The sequence below is a fragment of the Megalobrama amblycephala genome, linkage group LG11, assembly GCF_018812025.1.
Source record: "Megalobrama amblycephala isolate DHTTF-2021 linkage group LG11, ASM1881202v1, whole genome shotgun sequence".
Lineage (NCBI taxonomy): Eukaryota > Metazoa > Chordata > Actinopteri > Cypriniformes > Xenocyprididae > Megalobrama > Megalobrama amblycephala.
Genome location: NC_063054.1, coordinates 809,129 through 827,806, shown reverse-complemented (window position 1 = coordinate 827,806; position 18,678 = coordinate 809,129). Strand labels below are relative to the sequence as shown.

The window sequence follows — 18,678 nt, the reverse complement described above, 5'->3', positions numbered from 1 at the left end:
CTCTGATGGTGTTTGCTCAGAGACGCTGCAGAGCTCTGTTGTCTCTTGTGTGCTTATCATAGGAAATGTTTGCTTTAAAAGCTTTACACACACACACACACACACACACACACACACACACACACACACACACACACACACACACACACACACACACACACACACACACACACACAACATTCAGTGCTTTAAATGTCATTCATAAAGCCATCACACAATAGATGTAAATCCAGGACACCTGCTACATGTGCACACACACACACACACACACACACACACACACACACACACACACACACACACACACACACACACACACACACACACACACACACACACACACACACACACACACACACACACACGTTACATGAGGCTGCAGAGTTTCATGTTGTGTCTGACATGTTCAAGTTCTCTGTTACTGCTCTCAGAAATCCTGTGACCAAACCCGTCAGCCTCTCTCGTGTTTGTGTGTGTGTGTGTGTGTGTGTGTGTGTGTGTGAGAGACAGAGACAGACAGACAGACAGACAGACAGACGGGTGGTGTTGTGTGTCTCTGGATCCTGATTAGATTTGACAGCTTGTGTTGATTGTTATCTGCAAGCATTGCAGTTTGTGGATTAGTGTGTTAGGATGGACACACACACACACACACACACACACACACACACACACACACACACACACACACACACACACACACACACACACACACACAGTTAACAATTGTAACCTGACTCAGCTGCTCAGGCTGTGGATTTACTGAACATGTTTTTGTTTGTTGTGATTCTTGATCAGAGGAGAAAAACAGTCCTATTTGCTAAGATTAATCGATTCAAATGCCCATGTGATCTTATTTCCTAAATGACAGCGATACGCTCTGTGTATGAAGATCTGATCCAGAGACGGCTGTTGTCATGTCATGAAACAGCTTCACAAACACACAGTATCATTCTTATTTCTGTCTTAAAATCATTCAGACTATCACAGAACTGGGATAAGAGTTTATAGTTCAGATATAAACACTGATGTCCACACCTTTTGAAAGTAACTTGACGCTTCAAATAAAGATTGTGTCAGTGACGTTGTTACACCAGTAGGTGGAGACAAGTGACTGTTAAAAAAATGTGTTTGAGTCATTGAATCATTCATTCAAGAGATTCGTTCAAAAACACTGATTCATCCAATAATGAATCAAATGAAGCGAGTCACTGAATCATTCAATCAAACCATTTTTAAAATGAATAATTCAAATGAATTGTCTTTTTTAAACAGACTGCAGCACCAGAACCTCTAGTAAATTACATGTTACTTAGTTTGGTTTGTGTGATCGTGATCTCGATTTTAAACACAAACATCATGATTCTCAATTTATCCAGAATCGTGCAGCACTAAATGATGCATTTTATTTTTCAAAAGAACAGCATTTATTTGAAATCTTTTGTAACATTATAAAGAGTGTCACTTTTGTAGTGATCGACCGATATTGATTTTTTATAACCGATACCGATACCGATTATTTGCATGTTTATTTACCCGATAACCGATATGCAGAACCGATATTTATTTACTGTTATGCTTCTGTTTTTGACAATTATTACAACACAAATGAGCTGAACAAACCATTTTATTTATAACAATCACTCCCTCCTTACTTGTCAGTTGGCATTTTATGATCTAAATTTAATCTAACGTTAAATCATGAAATGCCAACTGACAAAGTGCTGTTTGACTATGACTTAATCAACCGTGATCGCGCATGGAGATAATAAATAATTAATTTCCACAAAGCGGTAGGCTATATTTATATGTGTATTAGCGAAATAATTATGTAGTAAATGATAATATAATCTAGGGTGTTTAAACAAGATAATCTTGTCAAAAGTTTCATTCAGTGGCCGTGCTTAAGCCTCCTGATCATCCGTCAGTTGCTAAGCAATATGAACGAACTTTTTCTTCTAGACTAATGGTGAGCAAATACAACAGATAGAGAATTAAATTCAGCGCTTTTATTTTCAACATGCACTCATTCATGTCTGTTTTATTTAATTCATGTAAAGTTACGTCTTTATTGGGGCAGGACATGACGAATTACACTACGTGACTCAATGAGTTTGTCTCAATTGTTTAGAAACAAGCTGCATAAATTAACTATATCAGGAATTTATGTCTCAGATCTCATTTGTGCATGTCTGTTATGTTAAATAAAGTTGATTAATTAAAGCAAACCAAGTAGAACATATACTTTACCTGTGCACTGAGTTGTTGTTGACTGATCTCCTCAGACGCCCGGGCTGCAATGGCGGAAATCTCAAAACGGCCACAAGATGGCGCCGTAAATCGGCGAATCCGATATTACAAAACCGATACCCGATTATGGAAAAATGCTTAAATATCGGGAAAAATATCGGTAAACCGATACATCGGTCGATCACTACACTTTTGATCAATGTGATGCGTCTGTGACGAATAAAAGTTCTTTATTTTATTTTTTCAAAAGAACAGAAGTTTTCTGAGCTCAAACTCTTAGTGTTCGTCTAATGTTACACACTTCCATTGATGCTTTTACCCAGAGGGCCGTTACTCTGATGCTCCTGCTCACGGTCCTTTACACGCATCACATGTGTGTTTGAGGACATGCCCCACACGTGATGATGATGATGATGATGATGATGATGTCATACATGCGTTCTTTCTCACAGCATATTTGCTCTTCTCTTTCATCAGTGGTTTTCCCCTGGCCGCGGGTCAGCTGGACGTCTCTCTGGTGTGTGTTGTAACAGCTGTGTGTGTGTGTGTGTGTGTGTGTGTGTGCGCACATGTGCAGTAGATCATACTCAGGGTAGTGCCTTGATTAATTTTTGACAGGACTGAAAACAAGGCTGTGAGGGATGGAAGTACAATGTGTTCAGTGGATTGTCCAGTTGTTTAACAACAAACCAATTGTTCAGTATCTTTCTAAAATCTTTCAGTAGTCAGAAACTCCATGAAACAGTGTTGTGAGTTGTGAAAATCATGTGATGAGAAATTTTCAATGCTCCTAGTAAAAAAAGTTAGTCTGGAGCCGTTATTTATCGCAATCAGATTTTTCAAATCAGTCTATATTGATATCTGCAGAATACTGGATTTAAACCTGGTCAAACGTGAGTTATTCGCTCATTTCACTGTTGCTGATGTCATCAGGCTCGCAGCTGATTGATCTGTGATGATGATGATGATGATGATGATGATGATGATGTCTGACTGCTGGACTGTAAATGAGCGGCGGTGAAGGGTGGGACATCCCAGTGTCTCACGAGTGCTGCACTGAGCTTGTGTGTGTGTGTGTGTGTGTGCGTGTGTGTGTGTGTGGCACAGACAGACACGCCTCGCAGCGCTCAGATCTGTGTGTTTGCTCATGGTGGGGTTTGATGGCGCACACAGACAGCCTTTATTCTGATGCTCCGACAACATGAAAGAACGTTTTGATGCTTTTCAATCTTCATTCACTGATTCTGTCTTTCACTGGGCTGAAAAACGCTTGATGATGATAGATATGAGTAAAGCAGGTTTTAGTTTTTCATGACCAGCTTCCACACACTGTCTGCTCTCAGAAATAATAAACATGTTTTTAAGCTGCTGCACTTTAAGAAACTCTCCATTCAGATGTGAATGTGCCTCAGTGCAAATAAAGGGCCCTATGAAATCTCTTTAAAGGATTAGTTCACTTCACAATATCATCCAAGATGTTTGTCTTTCTTTCTTCAGTCGAAAAGAAATGAAGGTTTATGAGGAAAACATTCCAGGATTTTATCCATATAGTGTGATTTATGTTAAAAATTAATGGTTTAAGTAAGTTTTAATAATCTAACAATGTATTAAGATGTATTAAAATGTTATGCACGTGTTATTTATTGTCTTTAAATGATGTGATATCGTGTATGTATATGGGCTTTATATCAGAGATCAGAAAATCAATACTGATCGAGCGCTAGTGTAAATGTGTACAATTATGTGTTGATGTTCATGTGTGTGACATCAGAGAGTGAGGAGCGAGTCGAGTTCAGTCTGTTTGAGGATGTTTTGTCTCAGGCAGATGTGATCGCTCTTGATATGACTCCTTAAAGTCTGAACCTCTGTCTTCTTGTCCGTCAGTGTGCCGGGCGTGATGACGACAGAGGTGGGATCAGAGACAGATGTGAAGAAGGAACCAGAGAAGGTTCCTGAAGTTCCGCAACAGACGGATCCTGCGCAAACAGACCAGCCCGACAAACCCGCCGACAGCGACGCCCAGCCTGCCTCGGCGAGTGCCGCCCAACCGGAGGTAGTGTTGATTCACCTGCAGGCAGCATCATGATTTGAATAAGTTTGCAGTAATAATGAGACTGTAGTGTCTGAACTGTTGCATATTTCCAGGAGAGTCCGAGCGCAGATCCCGAGAGCCAGCCGGAAGCGTCTGCGTCTCCTGAGCCCAGCAGCCCTCCTGCTGCCGGCAGCCAGAAGAAAGAGAAGGGCATCTCTCGCTTCCTGCCTCCATGGCTTAAACGACAGAAATCGCTAAGCCAAGAGAAACCTCCCGAGAGCCCGACGCAGCCCATGAGCGAGAGCCTGAAGGAGGAAGAGGAGCAGAAGAGTGAGCCGAAAGACCAGACGGACGGAGGAGGAGCGGCGGCCCCGAGCACAGAGAAAACAGAGGAGGTGAAGGAGGTGAAAGAAGTGAAGGAGGTGAAAGAGGTGAAGGAGGAGGAGAGCAGGCCAGAGGAAGTGCTGGTGGAGGTGAAAGATAAAGAGGAGGAGAAGTCCATCGGCAGTGCTGACACACAGGTGAGAGCTGCTCTGTGTGTGTGTGTGTGAACGCGCTGTCTTTGAATGTCATGTGACACACACACGACTCATGCTCAGAAAGACACGTGCCAGTATTGAGTTCTCTTGAACAAACAATAACACAGAATTATGCAAATAACACTTTAAAATAGTCAAATAATGTCTTAAATGAACCTAGAGTTGTATTATTACAATGAATAATAATAATAATAATTATACTTCCCCTCAGAGCACGTGAGCCTGAGGAATCTCAAAGTTTCATTTGATAATTTAGTTGAAATATTTTCTTGACTCAGAAACTTGAAATTTTACGGCCTTAAGTTTTTCCCTGTTATCAGCAATGTTCCTGAATATCGAAGGTATCGCATCACAGTTCTCCAGCATCACTCAAATCCAGATCAGATGTCAGACTAAACTCTTCCTTACGCCACATGCTTCTGCCAAAAAACATCAGTCATGTGTCCGTGTTCGCTCAGCATCCGCCCGGTGACATCATCCAGCAGCGATCCGCTCAGCTGGAAAACATGAGAGCGTGTGTGTGTATTAACTCTCTCTCTGTGTGTGTGTGTGTGTGTGTGTGCACAGCCTGTGAGGGAGGAGAAAGAGGCCGAATCAGAGGCGAAGGAGGGCGAGGAGAAAGAGAAGGAGGAAGAGAAGAAGAAAGAGGAAGAGCAAGTGATTGAGCAGGAGACGAGTGTGCTGTCGCCACTCAAACTCAACAAGAAGATGAAGATGGTGGTGTGTCACGTGACCTTACTGGACGGCAGCCAGTTCTCCTGCGAGGTGGAGGTGAGACCCGTCTGTCTGTCTGTTGTTCTGTCGCCCGTCACTGTTGACCGTAGGTGAGGGGTCAGCTGACAGTGTACTGCTCTTATCCCGTCTGTCTGTGTTTCACTCTTATTTATTTTATGATAATTCAGCATGACAATAATCCTTTGCTTGGATTTGTGTCTATATATACTCTGATAATCAGGTGAAATCTGACATGCTCACATCATCTCCTCTCATGAGCGCCATGGCAACACAACTCACTATAACTGTATCTGTCAGCTGTGTGTGTGCAGTAGTCTGAGTGATGTGCACTGTTAATGAAGCTTGTGTAAATAGTGTGTGTCCATCAGCCCCATACACATGTTTCTTACACTAATACTAATATAATGATATAATATCTCATATGGTCTGTAATACAGTTTTGTGGGCGATGTGAAGAGTTAGAGTGCAGGAGTGTGTGTGCTGACAGGAGCATTTAGAAGCGTGGTGATGACCTCTGACCCTGCAGTGGTTTGGTGGGTGTGTGAAGTGTTTTGGAGGACAGATAATTGGGGCCTGTCAACTGCCCAGTGTTAAACCACCAGTGTGTGCGGTTGCTGCTGAGTTCTAGATACACACACTCTTGCACTCACACACTTGCATTCACATACACTCATGCACACACACACACAGAGGTGACAGAGGTCACACTCTGACACATTTGCACACACTCACACATGGACTCACTCACAAACACACTCTCACTAACACATACTCTCACTCACACACACACATTAAAGGAAAACTAACAGTCAACACACTGGAGATGCATCGATTAGGGAAATGTAGGCCAATACTGATTTGTGTATTTGTGTTACAAGGTTAACTAAAACTAAAATGTTCCACAGAGGGCACACAAAATACAACCCTTAACAAGAAATGTTACAAAAATGGCAAAATACAGGAACGTAACCCTTACTGCTTAACGTTGTCAGTTTTGTTTATATAGCCCAATATCTCTGATCACAACCCAAACAACATCCATTCAACCTCACAACATTAAACTTCAGTAAAATTCAATTTAAAGGAGATTTCTCATTTTCATTAACGTGGATAACATGGAAAATGTGCCACACATAGTGGACGATTTCTGCCACCTGGTGGAAAACAAGCACTTTTAAAATGAAAATGGCATAAAATTATTACTATAACCAGTACAACCCGAATTCTGGAAAAGTTGGGATGTTTTTTAAATTTGAATAAAATGAAAACTAAAAGACTTTCAAATCACTTGAGCTAATATTTTATTCACAATAAAAAATGGATAACATAACAAATGTTTAAACAGAGAAATTTTAAACTTTTATCCACTAAATGAGCTCATTTCAAATTTGATGTCTGCTACAGTTCTCAAAAAAAGTTGGCACGGGGGCAACAAATGGCTGAAAAAGCAAGAAATTTTGAAAATATTCAGCTGAGAGAACATCCAGCAACCTAATAACTGATAATTGATAGACTTAGACTTAGAGAGTCTCTCAGAAGTAAAGATGGGCAGAGCTGTGAAAGAGTGTGTAAAAAGATTCAACGTCAGATTGCAAAGGCTTTGCAAATCTCATCATCTACGGTGCATAACATCATCAAAATATTCAGAGAAACTGGAGAAATCTCTGTGCGTAAGGGACAAGGCCGAAGACCTTTATTGGATGCCCGTGGTCTTCAGGCCCTCAGACGACACTGCATCACTCATCGGCATGATTGTGTCAATGACATTACTAAATGGGCCCAGGAGTACTTCCAGAAACCACTGTCGGTAAACACAATCCGCCGTACCATCTGCAGATGCCAACTAAACCACTGTCGGTAAACACAATCCACCGTACCATCTGCAGATGCCAACTAAACCACTGTCGGTAAACAATCCGCCGTGCCATCTGCAGATGCCAACTAAACCACTGTCGGTAAACACAATCCACCGTACCATCTGCAGATGCCAACTAAACCACTGTCGGTAAACACAATCCAAACACAATTGACATTCTTGTTGGAAATCACGGACACAGTGTCCTCCAGGCTAAAGAGGAGGGAGACCTTTCCAGTGTGTTCTCAGCGTTCAGCTCAAAAGCCAGCATCTCTGATGGTATGGGGGTGCATAAGTGCATACGGTATGGGCAGCTTGCATGTTTTGGAAGGAACTATGAAGGCTGAAAGGTATATAAAGGTTTTAGAGCAACACATGCTCCCGTCCAGACGACGTCTATTTCAGGGAAGGCCTTGTGTACTTCAGCAGGACAATGCAAAACCACATACTGCAGCTATTACAACAGCATGGCTTCATCATAGAAGAGTCCGGGTGCTGAATTGGCCTGCCTGCAGTCCAGATCTTTCACCTATAGAGAAAAATACGTCAAAGACGACCACGAACTCTTCACCAGCTGGAAACCTATATCAGGCAAGAATGGGACCATATTATAACACCGAAACTCCAGAAACTCATAACCTCGATACCCAGACGTCTTCAAACTGTTTAGAAAAAGAAGAGGAGATGCTACACCATGGTAAACATGCCCCCGTCTTAACTATTCTGAGACCTGTAGCAGACATCAAATTTGCAATGAGCTCATTTTGAGCATAAAACTGTAAAATTTCTCCGTTTAAACATTTGTTATCTGTGTTCTATTGTGAATAAAATATTGGCTCATGTGATTTGAAAGTCTTTTAGTTTTCATTTTATTGAAATTAAAAAAAAAAAGTCCCAACTTTTCTGGAATTCGGGTTGTAGATGGCTGCAGAGGACCACTCATGAGCTCATTTGACAATTTTAAAATTTTCACGTTTTGTTTTTTGATTAAAAAATGACACATAACAAACTTTAGCAATTTTATTGTACTGAAGTATGAAGTATAGCAAATTCAGTAAAATTCATGAAGTCTCATGCCATTTAGATGATGGGAACTTTTTTAATTTTTTTTTTAATAAGCCCAGACCCCAACAGCCTAGAAGGGTTAATTAAGTATTGTCACTACTTGAAAATACAAAACATTGTATTATTTGTATTATTAATGCTAATAATGTATTGTATTATTTAAATAATGTATTGAATACCTTATTTTAATAAGATCAAATATTTCTATGGGTTTTTTATTATTATTTATTAACTGTAGCTGCCGGTTAGTCTGCATTTACACTGTGGGTCTATTTTGACAAAGGCTTGTCAGATGTTTTATCCAGTCCATTGCAGTGGTTATCACTGTAAATCACAGCAATTTCAGGAGTGACTCTCGAAAGAATTTAGCGTATTCACAAAATTAAAGAAAAAAAGAGCGCCCCTTTATAGTGCGACTGACTGAGCTCGCTCACGCAAAAACTTTAATCTACACTGCGCAATGAATCTCTTATTTACATTATACCTGCGCTTTGTGTTTATAATGAGTGGATTTGCCAGTGGGCCTCAGTCAGTTAACCTGCCCTTAAACATATTTAAAGGATATTGAGCGTGGTGCGCATGTGCCATCGATTAACCTCACACATGAACAAGCTGCTCCGTCTCACACACATGCAAAACTGTATCACATGCTATTGCAGTAAATTTATTCATTGCACAGGCTTTTCTTTTTTCTTTTCATATGTCGCACTGTACAGCTCTGGTTAAAGCATGATAAACTGTGAAAGATGTCATTGTTCAGATGATGTGACCAGTGCTTCTCTTTGTGTGTGTGTTCACAGAAAATAGCCTGTCAGAACAGTGTGTGAGAACCAAATTGTGTTATTGTGGAATAAACTTTCATGGCAATACAGTGCCACGCAAGTCTGACCGCGATAGAGACAGTAATCCAAAAAGTAACCTCTAGACTTTAAATTTAAACTCTTAAATTTATTATTCTTTTTTTTTATTATTATTTAATTTCATTGCGTTGAATAATCAATGCTTAAACACACACACACACGTTGTACATGTAAATAGAAACATTTGACACGTCACAGAGCATGCACACAAATACATACAGGAGGAAAACAACCGCACAGCATTTTGCAATAAAATATATATTTATTACACAACATTTTAATAAACAAATTGAAATAATTAGAATATAATTAGACAATTTTTATGTAATTTATATTAAATAGTAGGTAAATAAATTGTTAAAGACATCCGTGCTCTGCAGGTGTTCTCATTGTCATTTAAGTCGGTCTAATCGACCGAACAGGAGAACTCTTTGGCCGATGTTGAACTGAAGGCAGTGCAGGTGAGTGTTGGGATATGATGGTCTGGGGTCTCATTACTGGCCGCTCTGTGAGCTGTGAACAGGCTCGGCTTTGTCCGTCACCGGAAAGTGCTGAGGCATCGCTAAGCGCTTTTGTCCCGGTGTATTCATGCACGAGACGGTGGCATGTTTACCCAGAGATGAGAGCGACTGTCTCCGGGTCGCCCGGACGCATAAGCCGCAGCTCCAAACAAAGCATTCCAGGCGTGACGCTTTATTGGGACAAAGAGGGGGCTCGTGAATGCCGAACGACCCCTCATGGGTGTTCGGAGCGCTGCCGCGGTTCGCTCCACCTTTACTGCTCTTCCGCTGAGCCTTTGTGTTTCTGTCCTGACGACAGGATTGACTCTATAGATGATTCACACAAACACTCAGCCAATCACAGCGCACGCACCCTCAGCCAGTCACCGCGCAGTGACCTATATAACAGCAGGACGCAAATAGCGTTATGTTTTTAATGCCGTAAGTGCATGCCGTGTTTTTTCTTGGAAGCAGAATTCGGATGTTGGGAAATGTTAAAAAGCACTCGAGTTCTGCTGAACAACATTGCCGTCATAAGGAGATTGAGATTCTCCCGATCACTGGTCGAGGGACACACGAGGCCACAGCAGCGCTCCCATGAGGCTGTGCTTGACGCTAATGCTTCAGGACGTTCATTCACAATGACTCTCTGTGATTTCTCCTGTACATCGCTGATCCTGAATAAACCCTCTTCAAACATCCCATCAGTGATTCTCTGTGACTTTACAATTAAATTATTCATGTTATTGTTCAGTCTGCAGTTGGAGTTCGTTCTTTTGATCTCATTCATGTTGTTCTTTCTTTCATCGTGTTCTTTTAGGCTTTTACTGTCATTCATTCACTCTTATCTGATCAGTTCGTTTCTTTTATTCTGTTTCGTACACAATCTTCTACAGTCCTGCTGTCGTCTGATTGATAGTTTAGTCTTTTATCAAGTAAAAAGCCTTTTAGTATAATTGTACAAACATCCACCTTCGTGGTTCATGTCTTTATGCTGTGAAATCTGCACTGATTTTTATAATATAAACGTAAGAAGAACTTATTTCATGAGCAACAGTTAAATTGCGAGTCCACGGTCCTCTTTAGGCTCTGACTGGGTCATTCCAAAATATTCATCTTTCTTTGCTGAAGCCATTATTTTGTTGATTTAAATGCATTTTGGATCATTGTCATGCTGAAAGGTGGAAGTTCTTGTCATTTTCAGCTTTCTAGCAGATGGCAGAAGGTTCTGAATATATGTTTTTGCGAAGTTTAGCCAGGCTTGGATGTTTTAGTCAGAAAAGGCTTGCGTCTCAGCCTAGACAGATGGAGAATATTGGACATAGTTGTCAGAAAGAGCTGCAGCTCTTTTAATGTTGCTGTAGGACTCTTGAAAGCCTCGCTGACCAGATTTCTCTGTCAACTTTGGAGGGACGAACTGTAGAGCTGTCAAATTTAAAATTAAAATTTTCGAATATTCGTTGAATTTAAAACGCATTCATATTCGAATGCAAAAATGGTGCATTGATAATGCATTGAACACAATATATTTTATTTTTAAGCAACATATAGAATATTTGGAACAGCAGTAAAAATGTACGTCAGGTTAAATAAGTAAAATAATTGAAATGTTCTTAATTAAATTAAAATAAATGCAGTCACTTGAGTTAGCCTAAACCTGCAGCTCAACAATAATTAGAACATAAATTGAATTATTTTCCTTTTAAAAGCCTTTTTAAATAAAGAAAAAAAAAAAAAAAAAAAAAAAAAAAAAATGCAGTCACTTAAAGGGTTACTTCAGGATTTAGCATTAAGCTTTGTATTAGTAGAATACCACTAGTATTTTCGAATTACCGTGCTTTCCCCCTTCATATCAGCCCGAGATGAGAAATTTGTGCATTTTTATTCTGTAAAAAAGCCTCCGATGACGCAAAAATCGTCATTTTGCGTCATCGGAGGCTTTTTTGGCCAGAGGCATAAAACTACAGCCAGTAATAGCAGGTAGTTCCTCATTTTTTTCACCACGCCCATACATATGCGCTTATCAAAAGTGGGTGTCAATTATATTTTTAAGCTTAACGTATTTTGTTATAGTCTGCACTACATCAGTGGTTCATCTCGCAAATGAATCGGTCTCTGCAGTCATCTCAACCAATACAGCAACAGGCTTTTGTGGTAATGTTAGCATAAATAGATAAATAGACTAACTCAGTTTTACAGAACAGTGGCTTTACTTTGATAAGTCAACTTATGTGCAACTTATATGTAATTGTCTATCTAACGTTACTTTGCTAAGTTTGCAGTTTTACTGCTACCTACAACACTACATATAGGCTACTGTGTTATCAGTCTAGTATCAGCGAGTCTAACCTCTAGGCGAATACGCTTAGTACCAGATGGCCCAGGCTGTTCGTCCTCTGGGAAAGTGAATATCGATCGCGGTGTCCTTCAGAATGGTTCTCTTCATTGCAAGGATATTTGGTTCGTAGTCCTCGTGCTTGAAATGGAGACTACATATTCTGCGTTTTTTTAGGTTTTCTATAACGGTGTCATCTCCAAACTTCGGGTGTTTGATGGCCCGCAGCCACAGTTTACATCGCTCCAAATCTTTAACTTAATCGGAAAATGATGTAAACTTACTTGTCCTTTCCTGGTTTTGGGTGTACATCCAGGTACAAAGCAATTTAGCACCATTTCGCTGTAAATGTATGAACTAACTCACGATTTATAGAATTAATATGTAACAAAGCAAGCCTAGTTGTTTGAATTTTCCTGGTAATGCTGCCTGTAACCGATAGGCGTGGTTTGGGTGTGGCCTCGCAGGGGCAGCAAAACAAGTGCATTCTGGGAGTTGTTGTCTTTCATCCACATTAGTCAAAAATACATTTTCTGCCTTTTCTCAGTCTAGAAAGCTCCGAATTCAAAAAGAATTTCACATTTCTACTACATAAATGACCAGTTTTAAATACACATTCATCTTTCCAGGGGTGAAGTACCCCTTTAAGTGAGCCAGGCAAAAAGACAGAGGAAAACCGTAATAATAATAATTTAAAAAAATGCATTAATATTGCAATAATATAAACACTGTAAAATTTAAAAAATGTGTATTTATATTCCATTCACTACAATACGTTACATTATTAATTTTACAGAACAACAGTAAAATTGCTATACTAACATTTATGGATGTCTTGCTTTCAAACGTTAAACCATTGAGCTTTTATTTTGGCAGGAGGCCCAGGGAGACGTTTCTCTTTGTTGACAACAGATTTATAAATGACACTCATTGCGGATGGTTGGTGCACGTTGCGTTCCCAAATGCAGATTATAAGTGACTCAAGCTCTTGCAGAGCAGCATTTACTGTGAATCGAAGCTGAAAGCTGTTTTAGACTATATGTTTATATAATATATAGTAATTTTAGTGGTTTTGAAACTAGCGTTTTCAAACCACAGTATACCTTGAAATTGGGAACCGGCCCATGCCTCGTCACAACCGTAATCAAGCCGTTCACACAGAACACGTTTTCTGTGCTACTTTTCCATTGTTTTCTATCTAAACATGCGCTAGATGGACATCTTTGACTGTTCCACTCATTTCTCGCACAAGAGAGACGCGTGTTTAGAAAGCCATGTAAAGTTAAAAAGTTTAAAAAAAAAAAAAACGTCTCATGACTTTGTTTTTTTTTTTTTTTTCCATTCCACTGCATCTCATGTTTTTAAACCCGAAGTAGTACTCTGTGATTGGCAGTTCAGCTCTTTGTCTTAAAGGGTTAGTTCACCCAAAAATGAAAATTCTGTCATTTATTATTCACCCTGTCATTTGTTCCACACCTGTAAGACCTTTTGTTAATCTTCAGAACACAAATTAAGATATTTTTGATGAAATCCGATGGCTCAGTGAGGCCTGCATAGCCAGCAATGACATTTCCTCTCTCAAGATCCATTAATGTACTAAAAACATATTTAAATCAGTTCATGTGAGTACAGTGGTTCAATATTAATATTATAAAGAGGCGAGAGTATTTTTGGTGCACCAAAAAAACAAAATAACGACTTATATAGTGATGGCTGATTTCAAAACACTGCTTCAGGAAGCTTCGGCACACAAATGAATCAGTTTATGGAATCTGCTGTTCGGAGCGCCAAAGTCACGTGATTTCAGCCGTTGGCAGTTTGACACGTGATCCGAATCATGATTCCATACACTGATTCATTTGTGCTCCGATGCTTCATGAAGCAGTGTTTTGAAATCGGCCATCACTATATAAGTTGTTTTTTGGTGCACCAAAAATATTCTCGTGGCTTTATAATATTAATACTGAACCACTGTACTCACATGAACTGATTTAAATATGTTTTTAGTACATTAATGGATCTTGAGAGAGGAAATGTCATTGCTCCCTATCGAGGCCTCACTGAGCCATCGGATTTCATCAAAAATATCTTAATTTGTGTTCTGAAGATGAATGAAGGTTTTACAGGTGTGGAACGACATGAGGGTGAGGAATTAATGACATAATTTTCATTTTTGGGTGAACTAACCCTTTAAACTATGCATAAATACATCATGTTTTTCGTAATTGTTTATGCAATTTACAAAATTATATTTTGATTTATTTTGATTTATGCACTTTTTTTTTTTTTACACAGTGCTATTTCATTGCTTTGAATGAACAATTTATTGTGGTGCATTAATATTTTGCTCACTGCGCTCTCTTGTGGCCTCAGGAGACAAGCCAAAAAATCCCCAACTGAAATTATGTCTTTTAAATTAGAATATAATTCTAGATCATGTCACTGCTGTGCCATACTTCATCCACTTGTTGATGAATCTCTTCACTGTGTTCAATGGTATATCTAATGCCTTGGAAATGTTTATGAAGCACTGACCTGAGTGATGCCTTTCAACAAGCTTTCGTAAGCTCTTTGTGGCCCATGTAGTTGCAGCAACCAAGATGATGTCAGAAAAATCTTACAAGAACAGCGGAGATTTATTTGGAATTACAAATATGATAAATCAAAGATACACCCAACTGTTTACATTCACTTGAAACATAACTGACTGTGTCTATGTGAAAACTCAAGAAGGGCATTTTGACTCTTCATGCCCAAAATGCCATGAAAGAGAACTGAATTCAGTACTCAAACGGTTTGAGTTTCTATGGCTGTCTGTTGTACACTACAGGGGTGTGTCAGACAGCATGAGAGTTGTTTGTTTATTCTCCTCAGGAGTGTATTGTGCTTTTAATATCAAGCATCTCCTGCTCTTTATTTTCCTCATTCATCCATGTTTCTTTATCCTCATAGCTGTCACTCTTTGACAGCGTTTTACAGCGGTGAAATCATTACTTCCTCTACTCTAGTTGTAGACCTGTGATTTGCATGTAGATCAGCTGACCTTCATGTGTGTTGAGCAGCAGAAGTGATGTTTCACCAGTAGCTGTAAATCTCTCTGGTTTGTTGTGCTCAGAGCCGTTGTGCCGACACCATGAGAACACGTCTCCACCTGTGACTTTCTTTATTCATTAACACATTACCATCAGACAGCTGTGCTCTCCGAGATGAGCCGCAGTGTTTGTTTGCACTCATCCTTCCCCTAATGCACTTTTCACTAATGCAGCCCTGCTGCTGCAGAATCACCCAGTATTGATCCACTGGAAACTGAAATCCATTAGCTGTGTGAGTGTGTGTGTGTGTGTGTGTGTGTGTGTGTGTGTGTGTGTGTGTGTGTGTGTGTGTGTGTGTGTGTGTGTGTGTGTGTGTGTGTGTGTGTGTGTGTGTGTTTTTTGAAGCAGCATCTGTAGAGTTTACGGAGCATAACATCTGATCACTCATCAGTAAATCTGGTGTGGATTAGTTGGTGTGATTGCATTCATAACAGCAGCTTATGAGGTTTTGTGTGTCATGTCATAACCAGAAACATCCAAACCCTAAACAGGCACTCTTTTGGTTTTTGTTTGTGTGTCTAGTTGATATGACTGTCACTTAGACACTGGAAAAAAGGGGAAGAACCATTCAGACCATTTACTGAAACCAAACTGAAAAACAAGGACATTTATCATGTTTATGTTATTATAACATCATAAGTCATATAAGTCATTATAAGTCATAATATAATATAACGTCATAAGTCATAATATAATCTTTTAAAAATACTGTGCAAGTCTTAAAGGTACAGTAGCACACACATATCTGCCTTTATTTTGAACGATTTACTGCGTTCCATTTCAATTATTGTTGGTGCCTCCGATTCGGGGAACTTCCATTAAATAGTACTGAAACAAATCATCCTTATTGTTCAGTTTGACTGTATGTTGTCTGTCATTTTTGTCAATTTCTGACTTTTTTTTTTTATTTATTCATGCAACATACATACACGTTACATAATATTGAGTTGCATGTATATCTACAGTAATATTTAACACGTCTGTAAAGACTTTGAGTTTTTGGGGTTTTTATACTTAAAGGATTAGTCCACTTTTAAATAAACTTTTCCTGATAATTTACTCACCCCCATGTCATCCAAGATGTTCATGTCTTTCTTTCTTCAGTCGAAAAGAAATTAAAGTTTTTAATGAAAACATTCCAGGATTTTTCTTCAATGGGCACCAAACAGTTGAAGGTCAAAATTAGTTTCAGTGTAGACGCTGCCCTCCACATGTCAAAGTTTGAACCAATTGTTATATACTATTGAACTAGCATATTGCATATAAAAATTAGTTCAAACTTTGACCTGTGGAGGGCAGTAATACACTTAGCACTGCTGGAATTCTAATAGAGGAGAAGATGAAGAGAGCTAGTTCAAGATGAGCATTTAAGGTTAAAACTTATATAATTTTCAATTTTTTTTCAGAAAATGAGCGATGGTTTCACTAGATAAGACCCTTATTTCTCATCTGGGATCGTGTTGAACAATTTAAAGCTGCACTGAAACTAATTTTGACCTTCAACTGTTTGGTGCCCATTGAAGAAAAATCCTGGAATGTTTTCATTAAAAACTTTAATTTCTTTTCGACTGAAGAAAGAAAGACATGAACATCTTGGATGACATGGGGGTGAGTAAATTATCAGGAAAAGTTTATTTAAAAGTGGACTAATCCTTTAATATTTGTTAATTCCATAATTTGCGCAGAGCTTCATGGAACGTAGGATAAAGGTGGATAGATAACTAGATTTTTTTGGTGCAAGAAACCTTCGAAATGCATGAGCAGTTTGGGGTATGGGTGGGCTGAAGCCTGAGCAGATAGAAGAATGCAGCTTCTTCAGCGTCTCTGTCTTCAGATCTTTTTCAATGACTAATGCTGGAAGCTCCTGGTGTCTGGAGAGGAAAGAGAGACTGTTGAGCTCCAACCAGCCCTCTCATTCCTCAAGAGTCACACTAACACTCACGCTCTCGAGATGAATCAACAGAATGTGAGGAACGGCTCAAACAGGCCCATTATGAGCCCGTGTCTGTGTGTGGCGCTTCAGGCCGACTCCGAGACTCCACACAGTCACCATTCAGACTCGTTACTGTGCCAGCACTGGCATTTACGGGAATACTTCAAGTGCCACCCAAGAAATGACACTTCTGTCCTCATTTACTCACCATCATGTTCCAAACCCGATTGTCTTTTTTTTTTTTTTTTTTTCTGTGGAATTGTTATGGACCCCATTTTATGTAAGAAAACAGTTCTTCTTTTATATTTCACAGAAGAAAATCATACAGGTTTGGAACGACATGAAGGAGAGTAAATATTGACAGGATGATCATTTTGGGTGAACTATTCCTGGTTCTGCAGCTAATGAAGCGACTTGGATGAGCAGCACATCTTTGTCTATAAATAATGTCCAAATACTCCACTCATCTTTCTTCCTCTTTGTGTCTCCAGAAACGGGCGAAAGGCCAGTACCTGTTTTTTGAAGTCTGCGAGCACCTGAATCTGTTGGAGAAGGATTACTTCAGCCTGAGCTTTAAAGACAATGCTGAGCAGAGGGTGAGTTCACACACAATACATGGAAAAAATAATCAAAACATGTCATAATATGACTTGTGCACTATATTCCTGTGATGCTTTGTGAGGAACAGAGCCAGATTTAAATCCCATCTGTCCTGTGAGGTCACAGTGGGTTTTCATCCAAATGTGAAGCAAAGTTTGCAAAAAAAAACAAACAAATGAGAATTAGGTGCATTTCCATCAAGGTGTTCGAGTGAATGATGGTGCTAACGTAGTAAAAAAATAGTAAATAAAACACCATCAGTGGAAAAAGTCGATTAGTCACATGTTTAATGTCTGCTATGTCAGAATTTATTCAGCAAATGTGTTTCCATCTCCCATTATTCACATTAACTCTTTTTCGCACAAGTCTAAATCCACCTCAAACTTTTTTGCGAATTAAGGGATATTTTTTTTCTGATGCGATACTTCAAAATGTGCTTAAAAACGTGATGGAAACAGCTATTGTCGATGGTTTGGGGGAGAAATATGTTTTGAAATATTAAAAATTATAAAGATCAAACATCCACTTTGTACCAAATTTGCATGTTTATTTTAGCATTTACGTCAGTGAAACACACTACAGCCTGTAAAACATTCATAACCTAAATAATACACGGAAGTTAAATATTCAATAAAACATTTTACTTTTCCCCACAAAGATAAACGTGTGGTCATATATTCCACTCTGTGCTTTGAGAGGGATGTGGGACACGAGCAGGACTTTACCACAGTAAAGGATGCAAATATAGTTATTAAAAGTGAACGAAAAGAAGAAATGCAGGAGAGAGATTGAAAATGAGAGAGACGTGAGTGAAGATTTGGGAAAAGAAACAAGAGATTCCTTGTCTAGTGGAATAACTCTGTTAAATTCATGGAGAATTGG

At 39.3% G+C, this 18,678-nt stretch overlaps 1 protein-coding gene across 13 annotated transcripts in view; it reads left to right on the top strand.

Moving 5' to 3' along the window:
• epb41l2 (erythrocyte membrane protein band 4.1 like 2) overlaps positions 1 to 18,678 on the top strand; it is a 96,472-nt gene that overhangs the window by 29,102 nt on the left and 48,692 nt on the right. For all 13 annotated transcript variants that reach the window (XM_048208218.1, XM_048208209.1, XM_048208207.1 and 10 more), the window contains exons 2-5: positions 4,135 to 4,303; positions 4,396 to 4,803; positions 5,389 to 5,592; positions 17,688 to 17,792. In XM_048208218.1, coding sequence (XP_048064175.1) covers positions 4,148 to 4,303; positions 4,396 to 4,803; positions 5,389 to 5,592; positions 17,688 to 17,792 — 873 coding nt within the window. In that variant the 5' untranslated portion in view covers positions 4,135 to 4,147. The remainder of the gene's footprint in view (positions 1 to 4,134; positions 4,304 to 4,395; positions 4,804 to 5,388; positions 5,593 to 17,687; positions 17,793 to 18,678) is intronic.